Source organism: Myotis lucifugus, unplaced genomic scaffold, assembly GCF_000147115.1.
Source record: "Myotis lucifugus unplaced genomic scaffold, Myoluc2.0 scaffold_234, whole genome shotgun sequence".
Taxonomy (NCBI): domain Eukaryota; kingdom Metazoa; phylum Chordata; class Mammalia; order Chiroptera; family Vespertilionidae; genus Myotis; species Myotis lucifugus.
Window position 1 is genome coordinate 1,045,742 of NW_005871282.1, and position 22,786 is coordinate 1,068,527.

The following is a 22,786-nucleotide window of genomic DNA, read 5'->3' on the forward strand; positions in this document are numbered from 1 at the left end:
GGATTAGGGGTTAGGTTTCGGACCTATGGGTCAGGTTACGGTTAGAGTTAAGGCTTAGGGGCTAGGCTTAAGCTTTAGAATTAAGAACTAGGCTTTAGGGTTAGGATTAGTGTTAGGAAGTATGTTAGAGTTAGTAATTAGGATTACGGTCAGGTTTCGGGTTAGGAGTTAGGGTTATAGTCCAAATAAAAACTTGCTGCTTTGTTCTCTAGTCATGTTCCTTCCTGAAGGAAAAGAAATAACATATCATGACCGTTCACGGGTAGTCCTGCAAACCTATGACACTAGAGAAGATTTAATGGAGAATTTCCTAGAATGTCCTGATACGACCTCGCTCAGGTGTGGGTGCTCCTTCTTGGAACATGGCGTCCATAGGCCTGGTTACGCTGTGGTCCCTGCTCTGCACACACTCCCCTCCCTGCTGGCACTATCGCTCAGTCAGCTGAGCTGATCCCCCTTGTGGGAGCACTGGAGTTGGGGCGGCCGGAGAGTAACTATATACACTGACTCTAAATATGCTTTCTGAGTTCTCCAGGTCCCTGAGGCCATCTAGAAGAAAAGATATTTCTTTTTCTTTTTTAAAAATATATTTTTATTGATTTCAGAGAGGGAGAGGCAGAGATAGAAACATCGATGATGAGAGAGTATCACCAATGTTTGGGATCAAGCCTGCAACCTGGGCATGTGCCCTGACTGGGAATTGAACCCTGACCTCCTGGTTCATAAGTGCATGCTCAACCCCTGAGCCACACCAGCCAGGGGGTAAGGACACTTCTTGACCCCCATTAGATCCCCTAATAAATACCATAAGGAGATTGGTCAGCTCCTGTCCTCAGCACACCTCCCCTCAGAGGGCGCTCCCCTCACATTGCTCAGGTCACCAGAGGAGCTGATTAGGTCATGAAAGGCAATACACTAGCTGACCCGGCTGCCAAGGCAGCAGCCAGAGCAGGACTCTAGTTCCTTGGACTCCTTAGCCCGTGTGGACTTGGTTTGTCGTGTAGCCCTTGATTACCTCTTGGCAGAACCAGGAGGAGTCTGTGCAGTGATAAACAATACTTGCTGCACGTATGTCAATAATCCCGGCCACATGGAGACAAACGTAAGGAAATTTTATGAACAAGCAGAATGGTTGTATAAGTACAACCAACGGGCCCTGACACTGGGTGGTCTCTCTCCCTCTCTCTCTCTCTCTCTCTCCCTGGCTGCCTAGCATCCCTGGGCTCTTACCCTTCCAGGCCCCCTGATCTCTGAAGTGCTCTTCCTAACTTTTGGACCCTGCATTTTTAACAGCTTAGCCAAATTTGTGCATTCTCGCCTAGAATCCTTCAAACTACAAATGGTTATGGAAATGGACCCCCCCACATGGGTAACCTGATTTTCTGTGGCCCTCCAGATTGTCCTCTCCTGACAGAACCCTGCTTGTTGGCTCCTCACAACACCCCCCCCCACCGCCCCCAACTCAGGAGGAAGCAGCCAGAGTGATCATCATCCCAAATCCCTTATGGCAGTTAGGTTACTGCATTGGGGGCGGGGGGGGGGAGGGCATGAGGAGTTAGTGGGATCAGGTAGTTTAGGGTAAGGGCCTGGGGAGGGAATATGGTAAATTAGGAGGGAATGAGCCAAATGGTCAGGATGTGAGCCAGATAGACTGAATGGACCAGTCACCCCCTGACCTGAGAGTGGGAACTAAGGTAAGGGGAAGATGAAGGCAAAAGGAGATTGGCTGGTGTTATTTTTGAAAGAGCCAATAGGAGGCAAGAGCAGGAAATACAAACCCCTAGACTGGTCAGCTTCTGTGGGAACCCTATTCGGGACCCCTTAGCCTGCTGAGAGCTTTGCTAACTTTCACTGTAATAAACTTCGTTTCCCTTTGCTTACTCCTCCTTTGTCCGTGAATTCATTTGTCCACTTCTTGAGACAAAGAACCCAAACCAAACCAACAGCTCAGACTCGTGTCTCACTGTGACCTCTCTCACCAGCAGGATCAAATCCTTTGCTTTTACAACTGAATATTTGCTCAGATGGCTAGCAATGTGTGTGGGCTCTAAGAAATAAAGTTAAACCCTGTCTCTCTTGTCTCCAACCTGTGACCAGAAAAATCCAGCATGAAATTAACTTCAAAATATGCCTTAATTAGGGATTATTAATGATCAAGTTATACAGTTTAATTAAAATCATTTATTCTCAGTAAAATCAAACATATCATTGAGTTTACATAGAAATACAATTTTCAACGGGATCTTCATAAAAATGCACTGGTGAAACAAATTTTCATAATCAATGACCAATTGTGGACTGTTTAATCATGCCAGTAGCAGAATTGATTACCTGATTACCATTAAAAACTGGTAAAGTAATGTATCTTAAATGTGCAAATACCATCTTAAGTATTTTATTATGTTACCATTGATAATAAATGGCCACTAAATATATACCTATTACATAAAGCTTTTTAAAGTACAATAAAAATACAAGTTCTATCTGTTAAAAAAAGCCACTGATATGGCTTCTAAACGTCCTCATTATACAAATTCCAAAATACTATATGACAAACAAAATTATAAAGACTTTTCTTTATGAAACATACACTACCTTCTAATTAAGGTACAACCTAACAGATACCAGAAAACAACCAAGAAGGCTTACATATATCATAGAACCTTATGGAGATACATACAAATAGAATATTGCATAAGCTGTTCGATTTCTTTTCCTAGTGAAAATGTACCTTTAGCACTTGAAGAAAATTTCTGAGAGTAAAGGAGAAGGAGAATCTGTTTTGGAGGTCTCCCAGCAATGTAGCCTCATTCATTGTTCTCACATTGTGATGAACCAAATGATAAGTTTTAACCGTAAATTTTGGTTGCACTGAGTGACAATTATTATTCAAGTTAAAGATAAACTGAGCAGCAACTTGATTTTTGTGAAAAAAAATGAGATTCTAATATCAACAACAAAACACTAAATTTGCTAAATAATATTGGTGATTCATGAAGAGGAGTTTCTATAGATTGTATAGTATCAAAACTAATGAGACATCACAATATTTTGAGACAAAAATATATTTGGTAAAATAAATACGAGTAACAGACAGTGCAGCTATAGACAGCAAACATTCCAAATGCTTTTTCAGGAAACATGAGATCGAAGGATGTCTATGTTTAGTAACGTAACTTATCTCATTAGAACTTAAACTGTGTTTGCTAAAAAGGAAATTTTACAGTTTCCCACAATATTTGTTTATGAAATAAAATATTTAGAGTATAACGGATGATAATGGCTAACATTATTACCTTGCATCTACCAATACTCTACATACATTTGGTTTAATTATAATAGGCATTTATATGTTTGTTATTTCACCTACCAGAAATGACCTGGTGGCATTATATTCAAAGTTTACATTTTCTCAATGATAGGAAACAGCGCTTCATACATAAAATGACATCTGGTATCATGTTTATTAGTTTGGATGTAGTATTCAGTTTGGCATTGGTATATCCCTTTAGGACTTTCAAAGGTTTCATTAAGGTATGGCTTTTGGGAAATCAGCCTGGAGTCTGGACACAGATTTCAAGGTGCGAACGCTGCAGAACTCAAACACAAGAGAGAGATTTGGATCATTTGTCCTTTGAGTAGAAATTCTTTTACAACAGAAACAGACAGGAACACAAAAGAATACAGTGAGTTGTCTTTAAAATAAAATGTTACAGATCAATAGTGAAGGTATGAGGAAATTTTACGGAAATAATTTTCAGAAAGTGAAGATATTAAAAAATATATTGGCACATGGATAAGACCTGCCGTAAAGTAATCACAGACGTATGTGCAGACCAAACAAGTTTAACATGAACCAGGCACTCTCCTCTTGACATCAGCACTTGCTGTCCACGGGGTCCAGACAAAATACCGTGCCTTCCAGAGTCAGTCCCATTTTGAACCCCTCCTGTAAAGCAGAGAAAAAGCATTAAAGTAGGAGAGCACCCGGCAATAAATAAATAAATACATAAATAAATAATATCAGTACATCAAAGAGACTATGAACAAAAGTTGAAAAGAAATAATTCAGTCAGAATGTCGGCTTGTCAAATTTTCACGTAGGTGTACACCCCAGGCAGATCTTGATACCCATGAGCAGAACAAGCTTTCTTTATGGAGTCCCCATTAAACTAATTTCATGACTATGTCGCATCAGCCTATTGTTTTTTAATATGATTGAACTGTTTCCCGTATTTTACCATTTCTAAGATGTACTGAATTATTTTCCATAATCTTCACACTTATAATTATTTTCTCCTCAGAACAGACTGCATTAACTTGGTGAAGAATACAACATGAGCATTAGTAGCAGAGCACCCCCAAAGGCAGGCGGGGACTGACGCCGGTCCGCAGTGAGTTAGCGCTTGCTTCATCACTCGCACTAGTGTGATTATTACTAAGAAAATAATACTTATAATTTGCTAGGTGATAGTTCTTTACTTAATTTGCATGTTTTCTCTGATTAGACTGAACATGTCTACATGTATACCAGCCACTTGGTTTTCTTTTGTGAACTACTGTTATTTTTTAAAATTTCATCTGCTGATTGTTTAGTTTCTTAATCATTTGTCTATGTACTTTAATTACGTATATTTGACATAGTTATATTATTAAACAGAAATTTTAAGAGAACTATGGAAGTTCTTTTGTAAAAGACTATATGTTTATACAAAATATGCCCTTATAAAAATTTCTCTCCAAATAAAAAGTCTGATATTCATATTTCAAACATTTACATCTATCTGCTGCTTATGAAATGTACTTGAATATTTGCTGTGTCTACTGTACTGGTACATTGATCCTCCAAGTTATTAACCAGTCACCTTCACATCACTTAATGCACAATTCTTTCACCGTTCACTGACTTGCCAGGTATTAAGTTATTATAACTTACAAGGTGTACTTCTGGGCTGACCATACTATTTTATACTGATTTCCCTGCTGACGTCATGTAACAGAAGTTTAAATTATGTCAAATGAAAAACCTGAATTACTGATTTCAAATAAATATCTAATTTTCTAGCAATTTATAATGAAATATAGCTTAACATTTTTTACTAAATTGTACATGTATGAGATGTTTCTGTGACCTTTCTCTGTCAATAAAAAAGGGAGACCAAATATTTCAGTAGGCTTATTAACTCAATATGATGGTTTATGACGCCTATTATACTGTATAAATGTTTACATTCTATGCAAAGATAAAAATAGTAGCTAACTGTGCATTTGATTAATTAAGCTAACAAAATAAATAATAAAATCATCATAGACTTTAGATGAAAATGTTATTTTACTTTAATTGAAGTGACCTTGCAAGTTATTCTTGGACTCAAAGACATAGGCAAGCAATGATATGGACAACACAATAGTGACTATGTCATTGAGAAAAATACTTTAAAATATGGGTTGTAAGGTCCCTTGAAACACAATTAATAATCAGATACATCCATATGAAACTGCTGTTTGAATATTTCTTAAACAAAGCATGCAAATGTTACAGTTTTAGCTTTAAAAAGTTGCAAGCTGTTTAAAATTATTATGAAAATAATATACCAACCATCTCTGGCGCTACCCACCATGAAAGCAGAAAAGAATGGAGAAGACATTAAGAAAATATTAGAAGTGGCAAAAACGAAATTAACAGCAAAAAATACCACAGCTCGACATTCTTTGTCTAACACATCATGAAGCCATTCCACTATAGTGTTTCTCAAAGCTGAGGGCCTACAAAGATCTAAAGCTGTAGGCTTATCTTCAAAAATGTATAGAAAAATTTTCAATTTTGTGAAAATCTAAAAAGCATTGATAAGAAAGTACTCTTTATGATTCGTATAAACTTGAGAACAAATACTATCACATCGGTGCTGTATTTGTCCTTACAAAAGCATAGCAATGGATTCCATGTGGCAGAAATAAAGCGTTCCTGACAAATTACCGTGCACGATTTGGGTGAAAGTTTCACAGTATTTGGAATATAGCAGAGATGGGGACACTGAGACGAACAGAAGGTTTGATACTGGTGATTTCAGTTTCAGCTAAATAACATCATTCATCCTGTCATATCAAAGTTCTTAACTTGGATTTTATTTGGTGTTGTAATTTTTTTACTTAATTATGATTTTTGAATTAATATTTGTCTGAGAGCTTCAAGGATATGACTTTGATAAAAACTAGCATATAATAACTTCACCAAATTATGAAGAGAAAATGAAACAGGAGAACTTAGTGTTTATAAGAGCATGGATTAATCATGGCCCATTCTATAGAGCTCTTAAAACCAGCATCTTCAAACTTCCAGAGCAACTCAAAACTGGAAAATAAAAGGGAGAGAAAGAACAAAACCCAACTGAACTACATTCCTAAAAAGCTGGCGGCTGGGCTTCTGCTTTTCACCGAGAGCCCAGAGTCATGCGCTGCCTCCAATGCCTCTTTCAGGAGAGGCTGGCGTGAGCCTGACAAAGGCTTTCCTTCAGCCACCCATTCACAGTTTTGAAATTCATATTTGTTAAGACTGAGATAGAATCTTATAATTCCAGTGTAATGACCTTTTAATTCTTGGATTTCAAAATAACGAGCCATTAGAATCCGTGCAATTTTGCATAAGAACATGAACCATTTCATTGCCATTGCAAGTTGCACCATTAAGAACCAAACCAAACCTCATCCTTAGCATCTGCAGGAGTGTTTATAGGACTAAATGCATATTATTATTTTAAAGTAATTACTTTAAGTAAGTTTTCATAGTGATAATAACTCAAGGAAAGGATAATGTGGGTAGACAGGGTCACATATTAAAAAGAAAAATCCATGTGTGGGCCAATCTGTTGGAGGGTCTATAGAATCACATACTAAAGAGAGAACCCCAGGCCTGGGCCGATCTGCCGGGTAGTCACCTGCATTTCATCCAGTTTTGATTGAATGTCTGGAGGGAAGTCGCCTGCCGCACAGCTGAACGGGTCGAAGGGCTCTGCTCCGAACAGGTCTCGTTCTGGACAGAAGACAAGACGTGGTGTATGAACAACAGGCCGATCGCGCACAGAAACCCCACACGACAAGCGAGCCGCTCACCCTGTGCGCTGGGCTTTCCCAAGCTCAGGCTTGTTAAATACCAACCAGAAGCACGGACTCACTTTAGGACGCGTCTTTAACTAAGCCTTCCTAATATCAAATCCACCGAACACTTGATAATGAATGCACTACAATACCTACATGTTATTAAAATGAATGTGCTCCTCACCGAGACGTCCCCATTCCATTCACGGACCTGGTTGTGAAGCAACGCACAGGACTGACGAGGCCAGGAGGCAGTTTTACTCAGAGTTCACATATGAATCTCAGAAAAAAATTAAGGGATCTCATCTCATGTGGTGTGAAATCATGTCACCTTTCTAGAAAACCCTTGATCCCAGTATCATCCCAGCATCAAAAAGCTCCCTGTACATATATTTTAAAGTATACTTTTTCTTAATCACAAAGAAGTATCCAAGTTAAAATCGATGGCTGTGATTGACAAGGCTATGACCTATTATTTAGTTGAAAAAAATTTTTTAATGGTTAAGAAATTTCTTTACTCTGAATCAATTCAAATAAAACCCTAACAGCCTATAAAGGAATTTCAAGTTATCGATGGGCCTGGGAAGTTATAATGTCGTAAGACTTTCATTTTCAGGAAACTGTAACCACACTCTAAAGTCAAGGCTGTGTAAGAAATACTACCTAAGCTGCTTGTGTCCTGGGCATCGCTCCTTCCCTCCCATTATTCTTGCTTCTCCAGTTATAACTTTGGGCGTCAGATTCATATATGAAATAAGTTAATAAATGACAAATGCTTAGAAGTCCCTGGTTCTGGTAAGGGTTGTATAAACTTAAGAGGGACATATCCTTTATCACCCAAATAAAGACACTCTGAAGAGTGAAAGGTCTCCCACCAGTTATGAAGCAGCGGTAAAGGAAGGGTGTTGGACACGCATAATGACAAAAAACAGCCCATGACAGTATCAGGATATTGGCAGCCTTTTCTAAGAACACGATGATGTGTGTATTGGCACAAAATATATCCAGAGGAATTTGTGTATACATTTCAAATTAGGTAAAGTATTGAACACTCCCATCAACAGATTTTTAAAGTCCCTGATGTTATTCCTTCGCATTTACGTTCATCTTCTAAAGTCAATGACCGCCTCACATGGGAATAGACGTTACGTTTCACAAAGGGACGCACCAACCAGGGCCCTGCCGTGCTGTGAGCCTCACGCTAACACTTCAGGTCACACCGAAATGTGTTCCTGTGATGCCGAGAGGGTGCAGGAGAACAGACTGTGTAAATTCTCTTTCCTTCAGGTTCCCTTTGGACACGGTGCCTGATCACAGCCCGTGGGAACCATTCTTTCGGTTCTGTGACAGGGCGCAGATCACACATTCAAGATAATTAACAGCGAGCGTCTGCCAGCTGCTTTCCAATTCATCAAAAAGAGACTCTCACGTTCCTTCTAGATTCAGAAGGTGAATCAGAAAAGCCACGCCTTTCGAACGTTTCAGATGTCAAAGAAAGAACGCTTCTCTAGGAGTAATAAACGGATCATGGGATGCATGGATTTATGTATTTCTCCCACTAAGCTTAACCCAAAATTTACACTGAGCTCCATGAGACATGTCAAAATCATGAAAATTCCCAGCAGAGTTGTTTTTAATCATTAAGACATTAAAAATACAGCCCCAATATAACCCAATAAAAATATAAGTCAATGCTTTGTATTATGATGTAAATAACCCTACACCAAAATGTCATTTTCATACAATTTTACGTGTAAGTCATGTCTTTAGTAGTATACTCTGAACTATGAATGTGACACATGTATACTTTGTAAACATAATACTGTATCACATGGAAACATAACACTTTGGTAATTAAAAAATTTAATGAGCCCGGCCTGTGTGGCTCAGTGGCTGAGCTTTGACCTATGAACCAGGAGGTCAGGGTTTGATTCCCGGTCAGGGCACAGGCCCCAGTTGCGGGCTCGATCCCCAGTGTGGGGCGTGCAGGAGGCAGCCGATCCATGATTCTCTCTCTCTCATCACTGATGTTTCTATCTCTCCCTTCTTCTCTGAAATCAGCAACAAAAATGTTATAAAAAATGTTAATGAGCTTGTTAAGATATCTAATGTCACATAAAGTATTCGTCGGCCATCACAATGTACACAAGCGCAGCAGGCATAGTGACCTGTGTCGGAACTTACTGATCGCGGCAGCTCTGCCCGGCACTGGGGGCGGCTGCGTGCCGTTGGGCGTGGGCACGGCCGGCGGGTGGGAGGTGGGGGAAAAGGGAACCATGTCGAAGATGTCCGTGGAGGGCGACTGAGGCGACACGCTGCCGGCCTGCGGTGAGAGAAGGTGAGTGAGTTCATGTGGACACACTGCCATGCGAACGACTTCATAGACATGCAGAACGTATGGACAACAAATTCCGTGAACCAAAAACAATGACATATTGGCAATTCATATGGTCCAAACAGCTATGCTAAGTGCTCATGGGCAAGAGAGCAAGAGAAAATTTCTGCAAAAATGTCCTCAAAGATGAGGGCAAACCCAGTGACGATACTGTTCTAGGGAGATACGGAGCATGCGCTGGATTTTCTGTGCATCCAGAAATAACGGCCATTTGTATCAGAGACCTGACCACGCCAGAAACTACAGAAAACATGATTTCAGTAACAGATCGTGCATAAAATTATAAGTTTTAAACAAAAATAATTGAACATAAGTGATGTACCTTCTTAGATATAACCACAGAAATGCAATGATAACAAGTTTCACAGTTCTTAAGGGTGTGTTTTAATTTATATTTATAACCACAGTGACAGCCAACTCTTAGACACATTGCAGTGCCTTTTCTGCTGAGTAAGATTTCACCAAGTTTTTTATAATAAAACCCTACCTTGTGGTTTAAGTTAATAATCACCGAATACACCACCAAAATCATTGCTATCTGAGCCAGTCTGGGCCAGGGCATAATGACAGAATGAAATAATCATCACTTTGTCATTCAGGGGAAAATGCACACACGCATATGCCACACACGCACACACACGCACGCACACACGTGCGAGCACACACACACAATCCATAGAAAGGAAAGAGAGAAGTCCCACATTGGAGAGGGAGGTGAGGAAATGTTTCCTTTTCCTCTGAGAACGTAGACAGAGAATGCTTCGAGTAGTTCATATTAAAGGGACAGCTCGAAGAATGCATTTATTTTTCTGAGTCACAGACGGCGAAAACAATGGAGACTAATACGGCTGCTTATGTGTGGAGATGACAGGCCTGCCGTTAGCAGGATTGCAGGTGCATGTTTCCACCAGGAAAGTCGCTGTCAGTTCCCCCTTTACCGTCCGTTCCTTTAACATAAACACCGTCCAAACCCTCAGGCAGCCTCACCCCACACCGGCCTCCTCCGGAAGGCTGCTCTGCCAACCCCCGCCCTGGCGTCCGCCTCTCTCACCTTCCTCAGAGTATCAAGAACTCACATCTCAACTGCAGTCAAAACAGAACCAAAGGCGTCTCGCTCTGTCCCTCTTTTCCTCTCTCATCCTTTCTCTTCCCTTCCAGGCTCAGCTCCCTGAGGAAGGCACTACCTCTCCTGCCCCAACTTGTGCTCCATTCAACCCTCGACGCCTTTCAAGCTGGACTCTGCCGTTTAGGCATGAACTCGACCAAAACTGCTCCCGCCAACGTCACCGATGACCTCCTGTCCCACCTGCTGCATCGAAGGGTCCCTTGAGGTCCCCGTCCCCTCATCTTTCTGGGGGTTTGTGCACCACCCACACCCTCTGCCTGGAGCTCTCTGATGTCAGGCGACCAAAGGAGGCGAACACGGCAGACAAAGGCCCAGATCCCACTGTTCAAGACACACCCGCATTGCCACTGCCTCTCACAGCACGGCTGGCAGAACTAAAGAAAATAAGCGGGAAGTAAAGAGAAGTTTCCATGTAGAAAATTACATGCGGTCTCGGGGCGCGGCTCTCGCTGACGGGCCGGGGAAGGCCACACTTAGGAGGCGGCGGCGGTGTCATCCCCAGCGACAGCCTGGAGGCGGCCGCGTGCGCAGGGGTGGCGGGGATGGGAGGAAGGTTTACACAGGGGGGCGCGTCCTCACTCGAGCGCCAGAGCGGGGACGCACAGCTCTGAAGCCCGTGGGCAGACACTGTGAGCAGCAGCTGGAAGAAAGGACAGAGCGAGGCTCTCAGGAGAAGACGGGGGGACAAGGAGGAAAGTGCACAAGGAAACTTGTTTGGAAAATCACAGCGTGTGGGAAGGACAGGCGACTGGGGAAATGTTACTAATATTGAAAGGAATATCTGAGTGAGGAGTTTAGTAGAGCTGGTGTTCCTGTTGTGACCGTCCTTAAATCCTGGACCCACTGATTTGGCCTCGTCCCGGGGTGATGGCCTGGCTCCCAGTTATTTCGCTGCTGAGGTGAGTTCTGTGCCGGCACGGAGCTGGTCATTGCACAGAAGCTACTGGACACGAGTGAGCGCCCGCGTCTGAGATCCCTGCTCCTGGGCGCCTGTGGCTCTTTCTCCAGGAGGTGGGGGCTGGGACGTGCGTGGGGGACACGCGTGGGGGACACGCGTGGGGGGCGTGCTTGGGGGACACGTGTGGGGGACACGCGTGGGGGACGTGCTTGGGGGATGTGCTTGGGGACATGCGTGGGGGACGTGCGTGGGGGACACACTTGGGGGACGTGCTTGGGGGACGTGCTTGGGGGACATGCGTGGGGGACGTGCATGGGGGACACGCGTGGGGGACGTGCCTGGGGGACACGCGTGGGGGACATGCTTGGAGGATGTGCTTGGGGACATGCGTGGGGGACGTGCGTGGGGGACGTGCTTGGGGGACGTGCTTGGGGGACCATTTCAGCTTTGAGCTGTGCCTACATAAAAGGTGTGGAGGTTTGAGGCCCAGCAGTAAACGCTGAATGAAAGACTGAACATTTCTGTGGTGATGTCTATGGAAATATGAGCATGACACCAAAATTTTACTTTATGCTGTTATTTTGGTGCCATCAACCTTCCAAGACCCTTTTAAAAATGTAAAACAACTTTAAGGTTAAAACATGATTTATCAAAATTATTAAAATAGTAGAGGTTCAATATTCTACTTAGAATTAAATTTAAAAAGCAAATTATTTATATTTATTAATATGAAGGTCTAAATTAAAAATTTCTCATTAAAAATGGTTAAATAAGACTAAAGATGGGAAATATAATGGTAATGTAAAAAGGTTCCAGCAATACGTTCTATCCTGCCATGCTAATTCATGCTTTTAAAGTCCACTGTTAGGGCACATTTTCGATATCACTTTTTATTTATTTATATTTAATTTTTTAATTTTTAAAATATATTTTTATTGATTTCAGAGAAGAAGAGAGAGGGAGAGAGATAGAATCATCAATGATGAGAGAGAATCACTGATCAGCTGCCTCCTGCACGCACCACACTGGGGATGGAGCCCACAACTTGGGCCTGTGTCCTGCCCTGGAATCGAACTATGACCTCCTGGTCAACCACTGAGCCATGCTGGCCGGGTTACATCACTTTTTAAATAAGTAACAACTTCTAGAATTTAGAACTTACAGCATCATGGATGTATTTTTTCAGCTTTCCATTTGTTTATATTGGTTTCTTCGTTATAAGACCTATTATCATCTTATATGTTCTTACAAGAATTCTGCAAATCGCATGGCTACCATGTCCACTCTCTCAGAAAGGAAAACTGAAACGAGGAGAGATCGGTGACTGAATCAGGTGCTCATGGTCGGGACCGGAATGGAGTATTTTTTCTTCCCATGAGACAAGGGTTTACTTCTCCAGATCGTCGTTTGGAGACTTAACAGTCATGAAAGTGAAGCTGTGGACTGGTCAGCGTGTTCTGTGGGCACCAAGTGTTCCTGAGTCAACGCTCATGTTTAAAACGGATGCCTTTGTTTAAAGATTCCCAGGGGGCTCATTGTGTAACGGAGCGTTCGCTCCATCTGCCCTTGCCCATCTCCACTTCACTCGTCGCTGAGAAAACGCCAGAGGAAGATAAACTGTTTACTCGCAGCGAATCCACTTTTCACTTTTCAGGTCGCAATCGTCCTGCCCAGCTCAGTCAGGGGCCACGCAGCCGACCACGCAGCCGACCACGCAGCCGATCACGCGAAGGCAGGTTTACCGGTCTCACTGGGTCTCATGGAAGGAAGACATCATGTTCCTCAGCAACAGAACGCCCAGTGGGTCTCGGGACTACAACTCTGTTCACTTAACGTCCTGGCAAGAGCCTGATTTGGTTAAAAGCTCCTCGAGCCAGAAATGTACAATGTAAGCACCCAGACACGAGAATCAGGAGGAGGGATTTGATGTCACTTGCTGTGCCCACATCTCATAATGAAGCAACCCTCCGGAGGCGGCCGCGAGGCCAGGAGGGCAGAATAAACCCCCTTTCTGATATAAATACAGGCAGCACTGCCATGTGAATGCAATAAATGGAAATCAGATTGTTCCGAGATAATTAGTACCAAATGGTGGAAAACCAACCTCTGATCTGCTGCCAAACCACCAGAGCACAGCGCAGGGCAAACAGCACAGCCAAGGAACGGAAAGTTCTCGCTGTATCGAAACGCTGTCCTAAGAAGGACCCGACTTCCAAAAGCCCCGGGAAGCCGCCCACGGTGTCGGTGGACACAGAGGCGTGGACACAGCCTATCGAGGCGACTTCACTGGGCGGAAAAGGGACCAGGGACCACTGTCGTGTGTCCAGGAGACACGCCAGCGTGCTGGCTGTTTGGTACAAGCAAAGACACACGTGTGACTTTACACGCGAGAAAATGAAAAGCAGGAGTGGTCTTCATTCATCATGCACTTAAGGAACTGGCTTTAGGTGAAAGGGGTTTGGGATATTTATATCTATTAGAGATACACCTTTTTCGTCGTGAAAAATGTCTTTTCATTTTAATACTGAGAGCAAACAAAAGAAAAAGTCCCTTACTTGTCTTCTCTGGCGAGAACTAAACTACGCCTTCAGCGCTCCCGGAGCAGACTTATCCTGGGAGCATGAACTGAGACCACCGACAAGCGCTCCCCCGCTGACAGAGAAGAGCAAACTTTTTCATTCGGGATCACACCATAGGCTCGCCCCCCTCCTTGAGTTCCAGGTCTGTCTCTTCTGCAGCCACTGAACAGCTCCGCCCAGTAGGCAGAACTCACGTGAGCAAGAGTGAAATTCTGCTTCTTCCTGCCCCTCCCCCACGTCATGTCTACTTCAGAGGGTGGCACCCATACCCCAGGCTCAGGATGAAACCTTAAGGGACAATCCTGGCCGCTCTCTCACTCCACGGCGCCCACCAGCCATCAGGAAATCCTGCGAACTCCGCCTCCACACGCACCAGGAATCACGCTCTGCTGATGGGCTCAACTGACAGACGTCTAGGCCGACTGGCTTCCTCCCTGCCCGCTCCACGGCAGGAGCGGCCTGGCCAGTCTGGGACCTCACTTTGGCCTCTTGACATGCTTTTTTTCAATTGATTTTTAGAGAGAGAGAGGGAGGGAGAGGGAGAGAGAAATATCCATGATGAGAGAGAGTCATGGATCGGCTGCCTCCTACACACCCTACTAGGGATCGAGGTGCAACCCAGGCTGTGCTCTGACTGGGAATCAGACCTGGGACCTCTTGGTCCATAGGACAGTGCTCAACCACTGAGCCACACCGGCCGGGCCACTGTGGCCTCTTCATAGCCTGTGGTGCGGGCAGCACCCAGATGACGCCCTAACCCCGACTTCTCCGTCGGTGCAGTTAAACCACAACCACAACAACAACAACACTAAGAGCTTCGCCCTGGCCCACGGCCCTGTGAGGCCCGACTCGGACCTTCCGCGTCACTTCCACGCTGTTGGCTCTCCCTCCAGGCGCAGGCCTGTGCCTGTTCTCAGCCGCCTGCCCTGACTCATCCGCCGCCTCCATTCGCATGCCACCTGCGCAGTGTGGGCCGCCCCGACAACCATCTCTCTAAACGGCTCCCGCCCTTTCTCCTCCTTTCTGCTCCATGTCATTCAGAGCCTCTCTCAGTGTGGTGACTGCCCGGGGGACAGGAGGGGGAGGGGAGGTGGAGGAGAGCAGGGGGGGGTCAATGGTGATGGAAGGAGACTTGACTTGGGGGTGGGCACGCAAAACAGGGTACGGATGATGTGTTGCAGCGTCGTGCCCCTGAAACCTGTATGATTTTGTTCACCAGTGTCACCTCAATAAATTCACCAAAAAGAAAAATAAATAAAACGGGGGAGGTGAAAAAGCCATAAACTTGGTGAGAAGCACCTGGTAAAGGCAGTGAAGAGAAAGCCGTCGGAAGGAACAGCAGAACCAGCCGGGACCCAGGAGGACGCGCCAGCACGGTGTGTGCGTGACAAAGGTGCGAGGGCACAGGCCTCACTCCCGTCCGCTCACCTGGCCCCATCGCCCCACAGGCACTTGCCAAGCAGTGGGAATACCCCGGCTGCAGGGGACGATGGGGCAGGGGGTGCAGAGGGAAGCACGTGTTTTGACCCACTTCCAGAGCACAGCAAGTGTGAAACCCTAAATGTCTCCTCAGAGAAGCATTCTTCAGGGTGGTGAGCTGGGGGAGCATTCTAGCGCTAGATGGCAAACAGAGACCTATGAGCTAAAACGTGTTCCCTGGGCCAGCCTAGTGACTGAACCAAAATGAACTTGCACATAAAAATCTGCAACAAACATTCTTTTCAAAAGTTTGCAAATGCTATCATTGTGTCTCAGCTCATAGTATATGCCGTAAGTTACACATTAAATAATTTTAAAATGCAACATAAAGCCCAGCTGGTGTGGCTCAGTGGTTGAGTGTCAACTTATGAACCAGGAGGTCACGGTTCAATTCCCGGTCAGGGCACATGCCTGGGTTGCGGGCTCGATCCCCAGTGTGGGGCGTGCATGAGGCAACCGATCCATGATTCTCTCTCATCATTGATGTTTTTATTTTTCTCTCCCTCTCCCTTCTTCTCTGAAGTCAATAAAAATATATATTAACAAAAATACCAGATTAAGATATACACTATAATGGAGAAAATCATTAGTACACATGATTCAAAAATATCCTAAATATATTTTGCCTAGGAAAAAATATTGTTTGAACTTCCATCTCCCTCCAAAAATGTTACTTAGCCAAATCACAAAGTAATGGTATCTTTCTTGGTATTGGGAAGAGGATCTAACATTTCTGAGAAACCAGAGGGAAATAATTTAACCATAAACATTGAGCGTTGTCTGAAGAGACTACCCTTCATGTTAGTGTCTGAAATACGCTGTGTCGCTCCCGTGGGAACCAGGCTGTGCAACATAAGAAAGCAGACTTGGTCCTGGTGATAGTCCAGCTTCCAGGAGGAAGCTCAGTGCTCCAAGGGCAGGTTGGCTGAGGCCAGAGAGTCTAACCTCAGTACATAGTAACCAACAGGAATAGAATGAAGAATATGCCACAAAGAAAAAAATTGAGGGCTGAATTATTCTAGGAAAAAACAACAACAATAAGTGATAAGAGCAACATGGAAAAACAACTCCGATCTGAGCTAACGAGGAAATCTTAAATTTTTTAAAATTATTTTTTACTAGAGGTTTGGTGCATGAAATTCATGCAGGAGGGTGGGAGGGGGTTCCCAGCATGGCCTGTGCCCTCTCACAGTGTGGGAGCCCCGTGATCGATCGCCCCAAAGAGGTAGGCCGGAGCCGCTGGGACCTGCCCCCGCGCTGTGCATGCAGCGTTAAGTCCCCGCCCACCCGAGCACGCAACCTCCTGGTGATGGACTGTGAAGGCGTGAGGGCATCACGGCGTGATGGCGTGATGACCATTTGCATATTAGCTCTTTATTATATAGGATTGATTTCAGAGAGGGAGGGGGGGGGAGAGAAAGAAACATCAATGATGAGAGAGAATCATTGATCAGTTGCCTCCTGCACGCCTCTATTGGGGATCTAGCCTGCAAGCCGGGCATGTGCCCTGACCTGGAATCGAACCGCGACCTTGTGGTTCATAGGTCAGCGCTCAGTCACTGAGCTCCTCTGGCCGGGTGGACATCTTAATTTTTAATTAACCTTGGGGAGTAGCTGTCCTCTCTGTCCACGTGCAGCTTTAAATTACTGACTACAGAGTGTTACTAGGAACATCGCCGAGCTGCTGACCCAGAGACATCCTGTCACCAGGAAATCCTCTTCCCGGGAAAACATGCCCTGATTCTGTGTACTTACTGGGGATGCTGACACCTGCGTTACTCGCAACTGGTTTTCCAGATCTTGTACTTTGTTTTTAAGCTCCACGTTTTCTGCTTCCAAGTCTTGAATCTAAAAGGCAAATGACCATAGGACGGACCTTCAGAAAAGCATTCCTGGGAAATGTCGGCTCTGATAGTGACTGCGTTCGTGAGTGGGATTCCCTGTTACTTCAATTGCAACGTGCTGTCTGGTATTTTGGATGAAGCTTGGGGAGTACAGAGTGCTGGGTGCCCGGGCAGACCTATGGCCTTCAGAATGTTTTCACACGTGTGCACCAGGCATGTTCCTAATCCCTGGTCTGTGCTCCCTGGCGCGCGGTGCAGCCTCGCCCGTAACCTTGGGGAGTAACCGCAGGCCGGGGAGGCGCAGGCGGGGCGCTGAGGAGCGTGGAGAGGTGGCAGTTCACGGCGCGGCCCGGCCTGCGTGGGAAACCACTTACCCGGCCTGTGCTGCTGCGGCTGCTCTGATCCCCGTGAGAAGCATCAGGAGTGAAGCAGAGTCACATGAGACACTACGCTCTTGCGGGAATCCAACACGAAATGGTTAACGACCGCGCGCGCCGCGGGCGGGTGATGGTGGGAGGGACAGGGGGACAGTGTGGGGGATGGATGGCGGCCTGCTACGTCTGCCTGATGATATGCGAGTCTCCCCGTGTTGACGTCACATGCGACATGGCCTGCTCCGTTTACTCACTCTTTTCTGGAGCCCTGCGATCTGTTTTCTAGTTTCGACATCCTTGCCTCCAGATTCTAGGAATTTCCGGTATGCCAGGTTAAACGCTTGGCCGATGGTTAAAGTGATCTCTTCCGCCTTCATACAAATAAAACAAAGGAGATTTGCATTTAGTGGTCATGTGTCAGGTGCTCTGAGAACCAAGAAAAGCATTCACATCGGGTACTTGTGAAGGGCAGCAGCTGGGGGTAGAGGAGTGGAAATGAGCAGAGTTCTCGCTGCTGAGTAACGACTCAATGCCTCCCCATGCACGACGTAAAAACAATAATGTGCCCAGCGTGGCTCAGTGGTTGAGCGTCAACCTATGAGCCAGGAGGTCACGGTTTAAGTCCCAGTGAGGACACATGCCTGGGTTGCGGGCTGCATCCCCAGTGTGGGGCGTGCAGGAGGCAGCCAATCAATTATTCTCTCTCCTCATTGATGTTTCCATCTCTCTTTCCCTCTCCTTTCCTTTCTGAGATCAATAAAAATAGATTTAAGAAAATAAGACAGACAAACACACTTACTTATGATATTAACATGAAGTTGGGTAAAGTCATTAATTGAACGCTTCACAAACATCACACCAATGAAACCATATAGGCCCGGGAATTTCTCTTTTAATAAGTATTAAAGTATAAATTCAATTTCCTTTATACTTAGAGTTATAGGCTATCCAAATTAATACAATTAGAGCAAATAAAACCTTGAGGTAAAAATAATGTAATGAAACTTTGAGGAAACAGTCCTCGCTGAGCTCATTCATGGAAGTGATGCTAATGTGAGGTTGGAGAGGGAGCTGAGACCCTTGCTTTCCGAAGCCCAGACTCCATCCACCTGCAGCAGAATTACTTGGCGAACGGCTACCTGTAGATTCCCTGCGCTCCAGCCGATCAACATGAACTTGTTTTTTGAAGCGGAAACCGAAGAGCTCTGCTTTGAAAGGCCCCCTTCTGAGGGCTGAGCACCAGACGGTGTGAGCCATCGCTGCAGGCTCCACGTTTGCAGCCTTCAGAAAACACAATGCGCATGCTCTCTTCAGAGAGAATGATGCCTCCAGGAATCACAATTACGGAAGTCAGTGATGATCGGGTAGCAATAAAGTCAGGGATTCTGGCAAGCTTATGTTTAAACGATCACGTAAGCAATTTGATGGGGATCCAATGAAGAGAAGCACTTGACACAAAGCCCTAAGAAGGCTCATGTTCATAATGATCTCTTCTGTTAATATTTCAAAAGACCCCAAGGAAGTTTATGTCCATGCGCAGGACAAGCAAGACAGCCAAGTGCACTGCTCGGTGTAAGTGGTAAAAGGCTAGTCTATCTCACACATAGAAGATGTCTACTTTAGCCTTCTCGGTCACACAGATGGAACATCTGCAAGCAATCTTGGTTAAGCAGCACTTGGAGCATTAAACATAATGCATTCACTCAATAGGATACGTTTCAAAAACCACTGGAACTGCATAGAAAATTCCTTCTTGTGCACACAGCATTTCTCATGTGGGTAAGCATATCTCTTCTGACAAAATGTTCTATAATGTTCATCAAACTCTCAAAAGGTATTTTGATGCCAATTAGGTTAGCATATTAATTTGCCTTTTTAAAGAGCACTATAGTCTAAAAGATACAGATATTAGCATGTTCTACTGAAAGATGGCCTTTTTCTTTAAAGAAAAATTCATTGAGTATCTATTGTCCACCTGTTGTAGGACTTACGTGAACAAATAAAAAGGTGTTTGTTTTCAAAAAGCTCACATACGGAAAACAGAAATAACTGCGTGAGGGTGACAATAATACTAGTCCTCTGACATCCATGGCAGCCTGAACAATGAGCAAATGCATGAATTAAGTTCTTTTCCTGTCTCAGCCAAGAATGTTGCCGAGGTGAGATGTTCTTCCTTCGTTGAAGACATCAGTGGATGAGTGTCGACCCAGGCGCTCCGTTCTGATTCCCGGTCAGGGCACAGGCCCTGGCTGCAGGCCTGGTCCCCAGCAAGGGAGTGAGGGGGGTGCAGGAGGCAGCTGATCGAAGTTGATGATTCTCTCTCATCATTGATGTTTCTATCTCCCTCTCCCACGCCCTTTCTCTTTATCTAAAATCAATAAAAACATTCTGGAGAAAGAAAAAGCCATTGATGGCTGCAACGTGTCTTGGAATTCACATCGTCTGCTTTACAACAGGACCTCGGACTACAGACTATAGGTTATGATCAGCATTAGCTTATGCTTATAATCAAGACCCAGGGTTTTCCTTAAGATTCCAGGAGATTAAAGAATCGTTGCAGAACTTAACTTTAGAATTCCCTGACTGTCCTCACCTGCTGAGAACTCTAGATTACACTCACAAGTGAACACTCGCCCCCATGGACAGGCGCACACATGCGCTCACACCTTCCACGATTCTACTACCTTTCACTATGGTGAGCTTTCTGAGTAACGAAAATGAAGAACCGTGTTTTCAAAGTGTTGGCTACTTTTAAAGAAGTCGCACAGATGTTATTTCCTGGAGTTTAACATCTTCCTTTGCATCAGATCCATTAACATTCCAGAGAAGATGAACTCTGCCGACCATCACTCTGCATTATGTGCACATTCCTAAGTCATACCTGAGATTAAAATCACAAATAGGTGTTTTTCCCGAGGAGACCAAGATGGCGGCGTAGGTAAACACCGGAGACCGCTGCCGCAAACAACCATTTCAAAAATACAACTAAAAGACGGAACGGACATCACCCAGAACCACAGGAAGGCTGGCTGAAGAGAGACTCTACAACTAGAAGGAAAGAGAACAGCAAACCGAGGCTCAGAGGAGGCGCAGTGTGGAAAATACAAAGGTGCGCGCGAAAGCGGGCTGGTGGCTGAGGGCGCGGCTGTCATTTTCGGTCGGGAGTGAGTCTCAGACTCTGGGCTCCAGATCCGGGCGAGTCTCTAGGGACCCAGACTCAAACGGGAGAAGCGGGATTATCCGGCATAAGTTGGAATCTGAGGGCAGCTTTGTCTCCGAGGTTTGCAGCGGCTGCCGGGGTTCTGAGAAGCAGAGCCTCTGGGAACGGGACTGAGAGCGGTCATAACTGCTCCCTCCGCCCGCCCTGTTGATCCCGCCCCGCCCAAGCCCTGCGCACAGCCATTTGCCGACCGCCTCAGGCAAAGGCTGGATTAGCGCCTTTCCAGAAGACAGACGTTTTCCACACAGCTGATGCTCACAGCCAGTCGGCCTGGTGGTCAAATCCCTCAGTATTAACTAAAAAAATCAAGGCTTAACTAGAGCAAGACTGCGCACAAAGACCACAAGGGGGTGCACCAAGAAAGCATAAAAGATGCGGAGACAAAAAAACATGACAGAAATGGAGGATATGGAGCTAAGAATCGCAATTTTGAGGGCTTGCTATAAACTTGTGGAGAGCCTCACGAAAACTAATGAGACCCTCGATGCTACGATAAAGAAATTAGAAAGTAAGCATACACGGACTGAAATAAAGAATATTATACCCAATAGCAGACCAGAGGAGCACAAGAATCAAACCAAAGATTTGAAATGTGAAGAAGCAAAAAACACCCAACTGGAAAAGCAAAATGAAAAAAGAATCCGAAAGTGTGAAGATAGTGTAAGGAGCCTCTGGGACAGCTTCAAGCGCACTAATATCAGAATAATAGGGGTGCCAGAAGATGAGAGACAGCAAGATATTGAAAACCTATTTGAAGAAATAATGGCAGAAAACTTCCCCCACCTGGTGAAAGAAATGGACTTACAGGTCCAAGAAGCGAAGAGAACCCCAAACAAAAGGAATCCAAAGAGGACCACACCAAGACACATCATAATTAAAATGCCAAGAGCAAAAGACAAAGAGAGAATCTTAAAAGCAGCAAGAGAAAGAGACTCAATTACCTACAAGGGAATACCCATACGACTGTCAGCTGATTTCTCAACAGAAACTTTGCAGGCCAGAAGGGAATGGCAAGAAATATTCAAAGTACTGAATACCAAGAACCTACAACCAAGATTACTTTATCCAGCAAAGCTATCATTCAGAATTGAAGGTCAGATAAAGAGCTTCACAGATAAGGAAAAGCTAAAGGACTTCATCACCACTAAACCAGTATTATACGAAATGCTGAAAGGTTTCCTTTAAGAAGAGGAAGAAGAAAAAGGTAAAGATACAAATTGTGAACAACAAACATGCATCTATCAACAAGTGAATCTAAGAATCAAGTGAATAAATAATCTGATGTACAGAATGAACTGGTGATTACAATGAATCAGGGACATAGAAGGGGAATGGACTGACTATTCTTGGGGGGGGGGAAAGGGGAATGGGAGATGCGGGAAGAGAATGGACAAAAATCGTGCACCTATGGATGAGGACAGTGGGTGGGGAGTGACGGCGGAGGGTGGGGCGGGAACTGGGAGAAGGGGAGTTATGGGAAAAAAAGAGGAACAAATGTAATCAGAACAATAAAGATTTAATTTAAAAAAAAAATCACAAATAGGTGATATGATTCTAAGATAAATAAGTGCACAGCATGAGCAGGGCTGGCGCCCTAAGAGATGCAGTTTGCATGCGAGCCTGCATGCCTGACACGGGAATTCAGTTACGGATGGGATCCCGCAGGCCGGCCGGGGGCAGGACGGGCCCACTAGCGAGTTTAAGTAATTACAGGCCTCGCTCATGTCCCAAGACCTGACTAACGCTGGAAGCAAGACATCCCTGGACCGTAACACG

At 44.8% G+C, this 22,786-nt stretch overlaps 1 protein-coding gene across 2 annotated transcripts in view; it reads right to left on the bottom strand.

Annotated features, from left to right (window-relative positions):
- Positions 1-2,161: 2,161 nt before the first annotated feature.
- The window catches only part of GULP1 (GULP, engulfment adaptor PTB domain containing 1), an 87,485-nt gene continuing 66,860 nt past the window's right edge, over positions 2,162-22,786 (bottom strand). For both annotated transcript variants that reach the window (XM_023762144.1, XM_014464043.2), the window contains 5 exons: positions 18,045-18,161; positions 17,328-17,420; positions 9,280-9,418; positions 6,936-7,030; positions 2,162-3,949 (listed from right to left, as the gene is read on the bottom strand). In XM_023762144.1, coding sequence (XP_023617912.1) covers positions 3,878-3,949; positions 6,936-7,030; positions 9,280-9,418; positions 17,328-17,420; positions 18,045-18,161 — 516 coding nt within the window. In that variant the 3' untranslated portion in view covers positions 2,162-3,877. The remainder of the gene's footprint in view (positions 3,950-6,935; positions 7,031-9,279; positions 9,419-17,327; positions 17,421-18,044; positions 18,162-22,786) is intronic.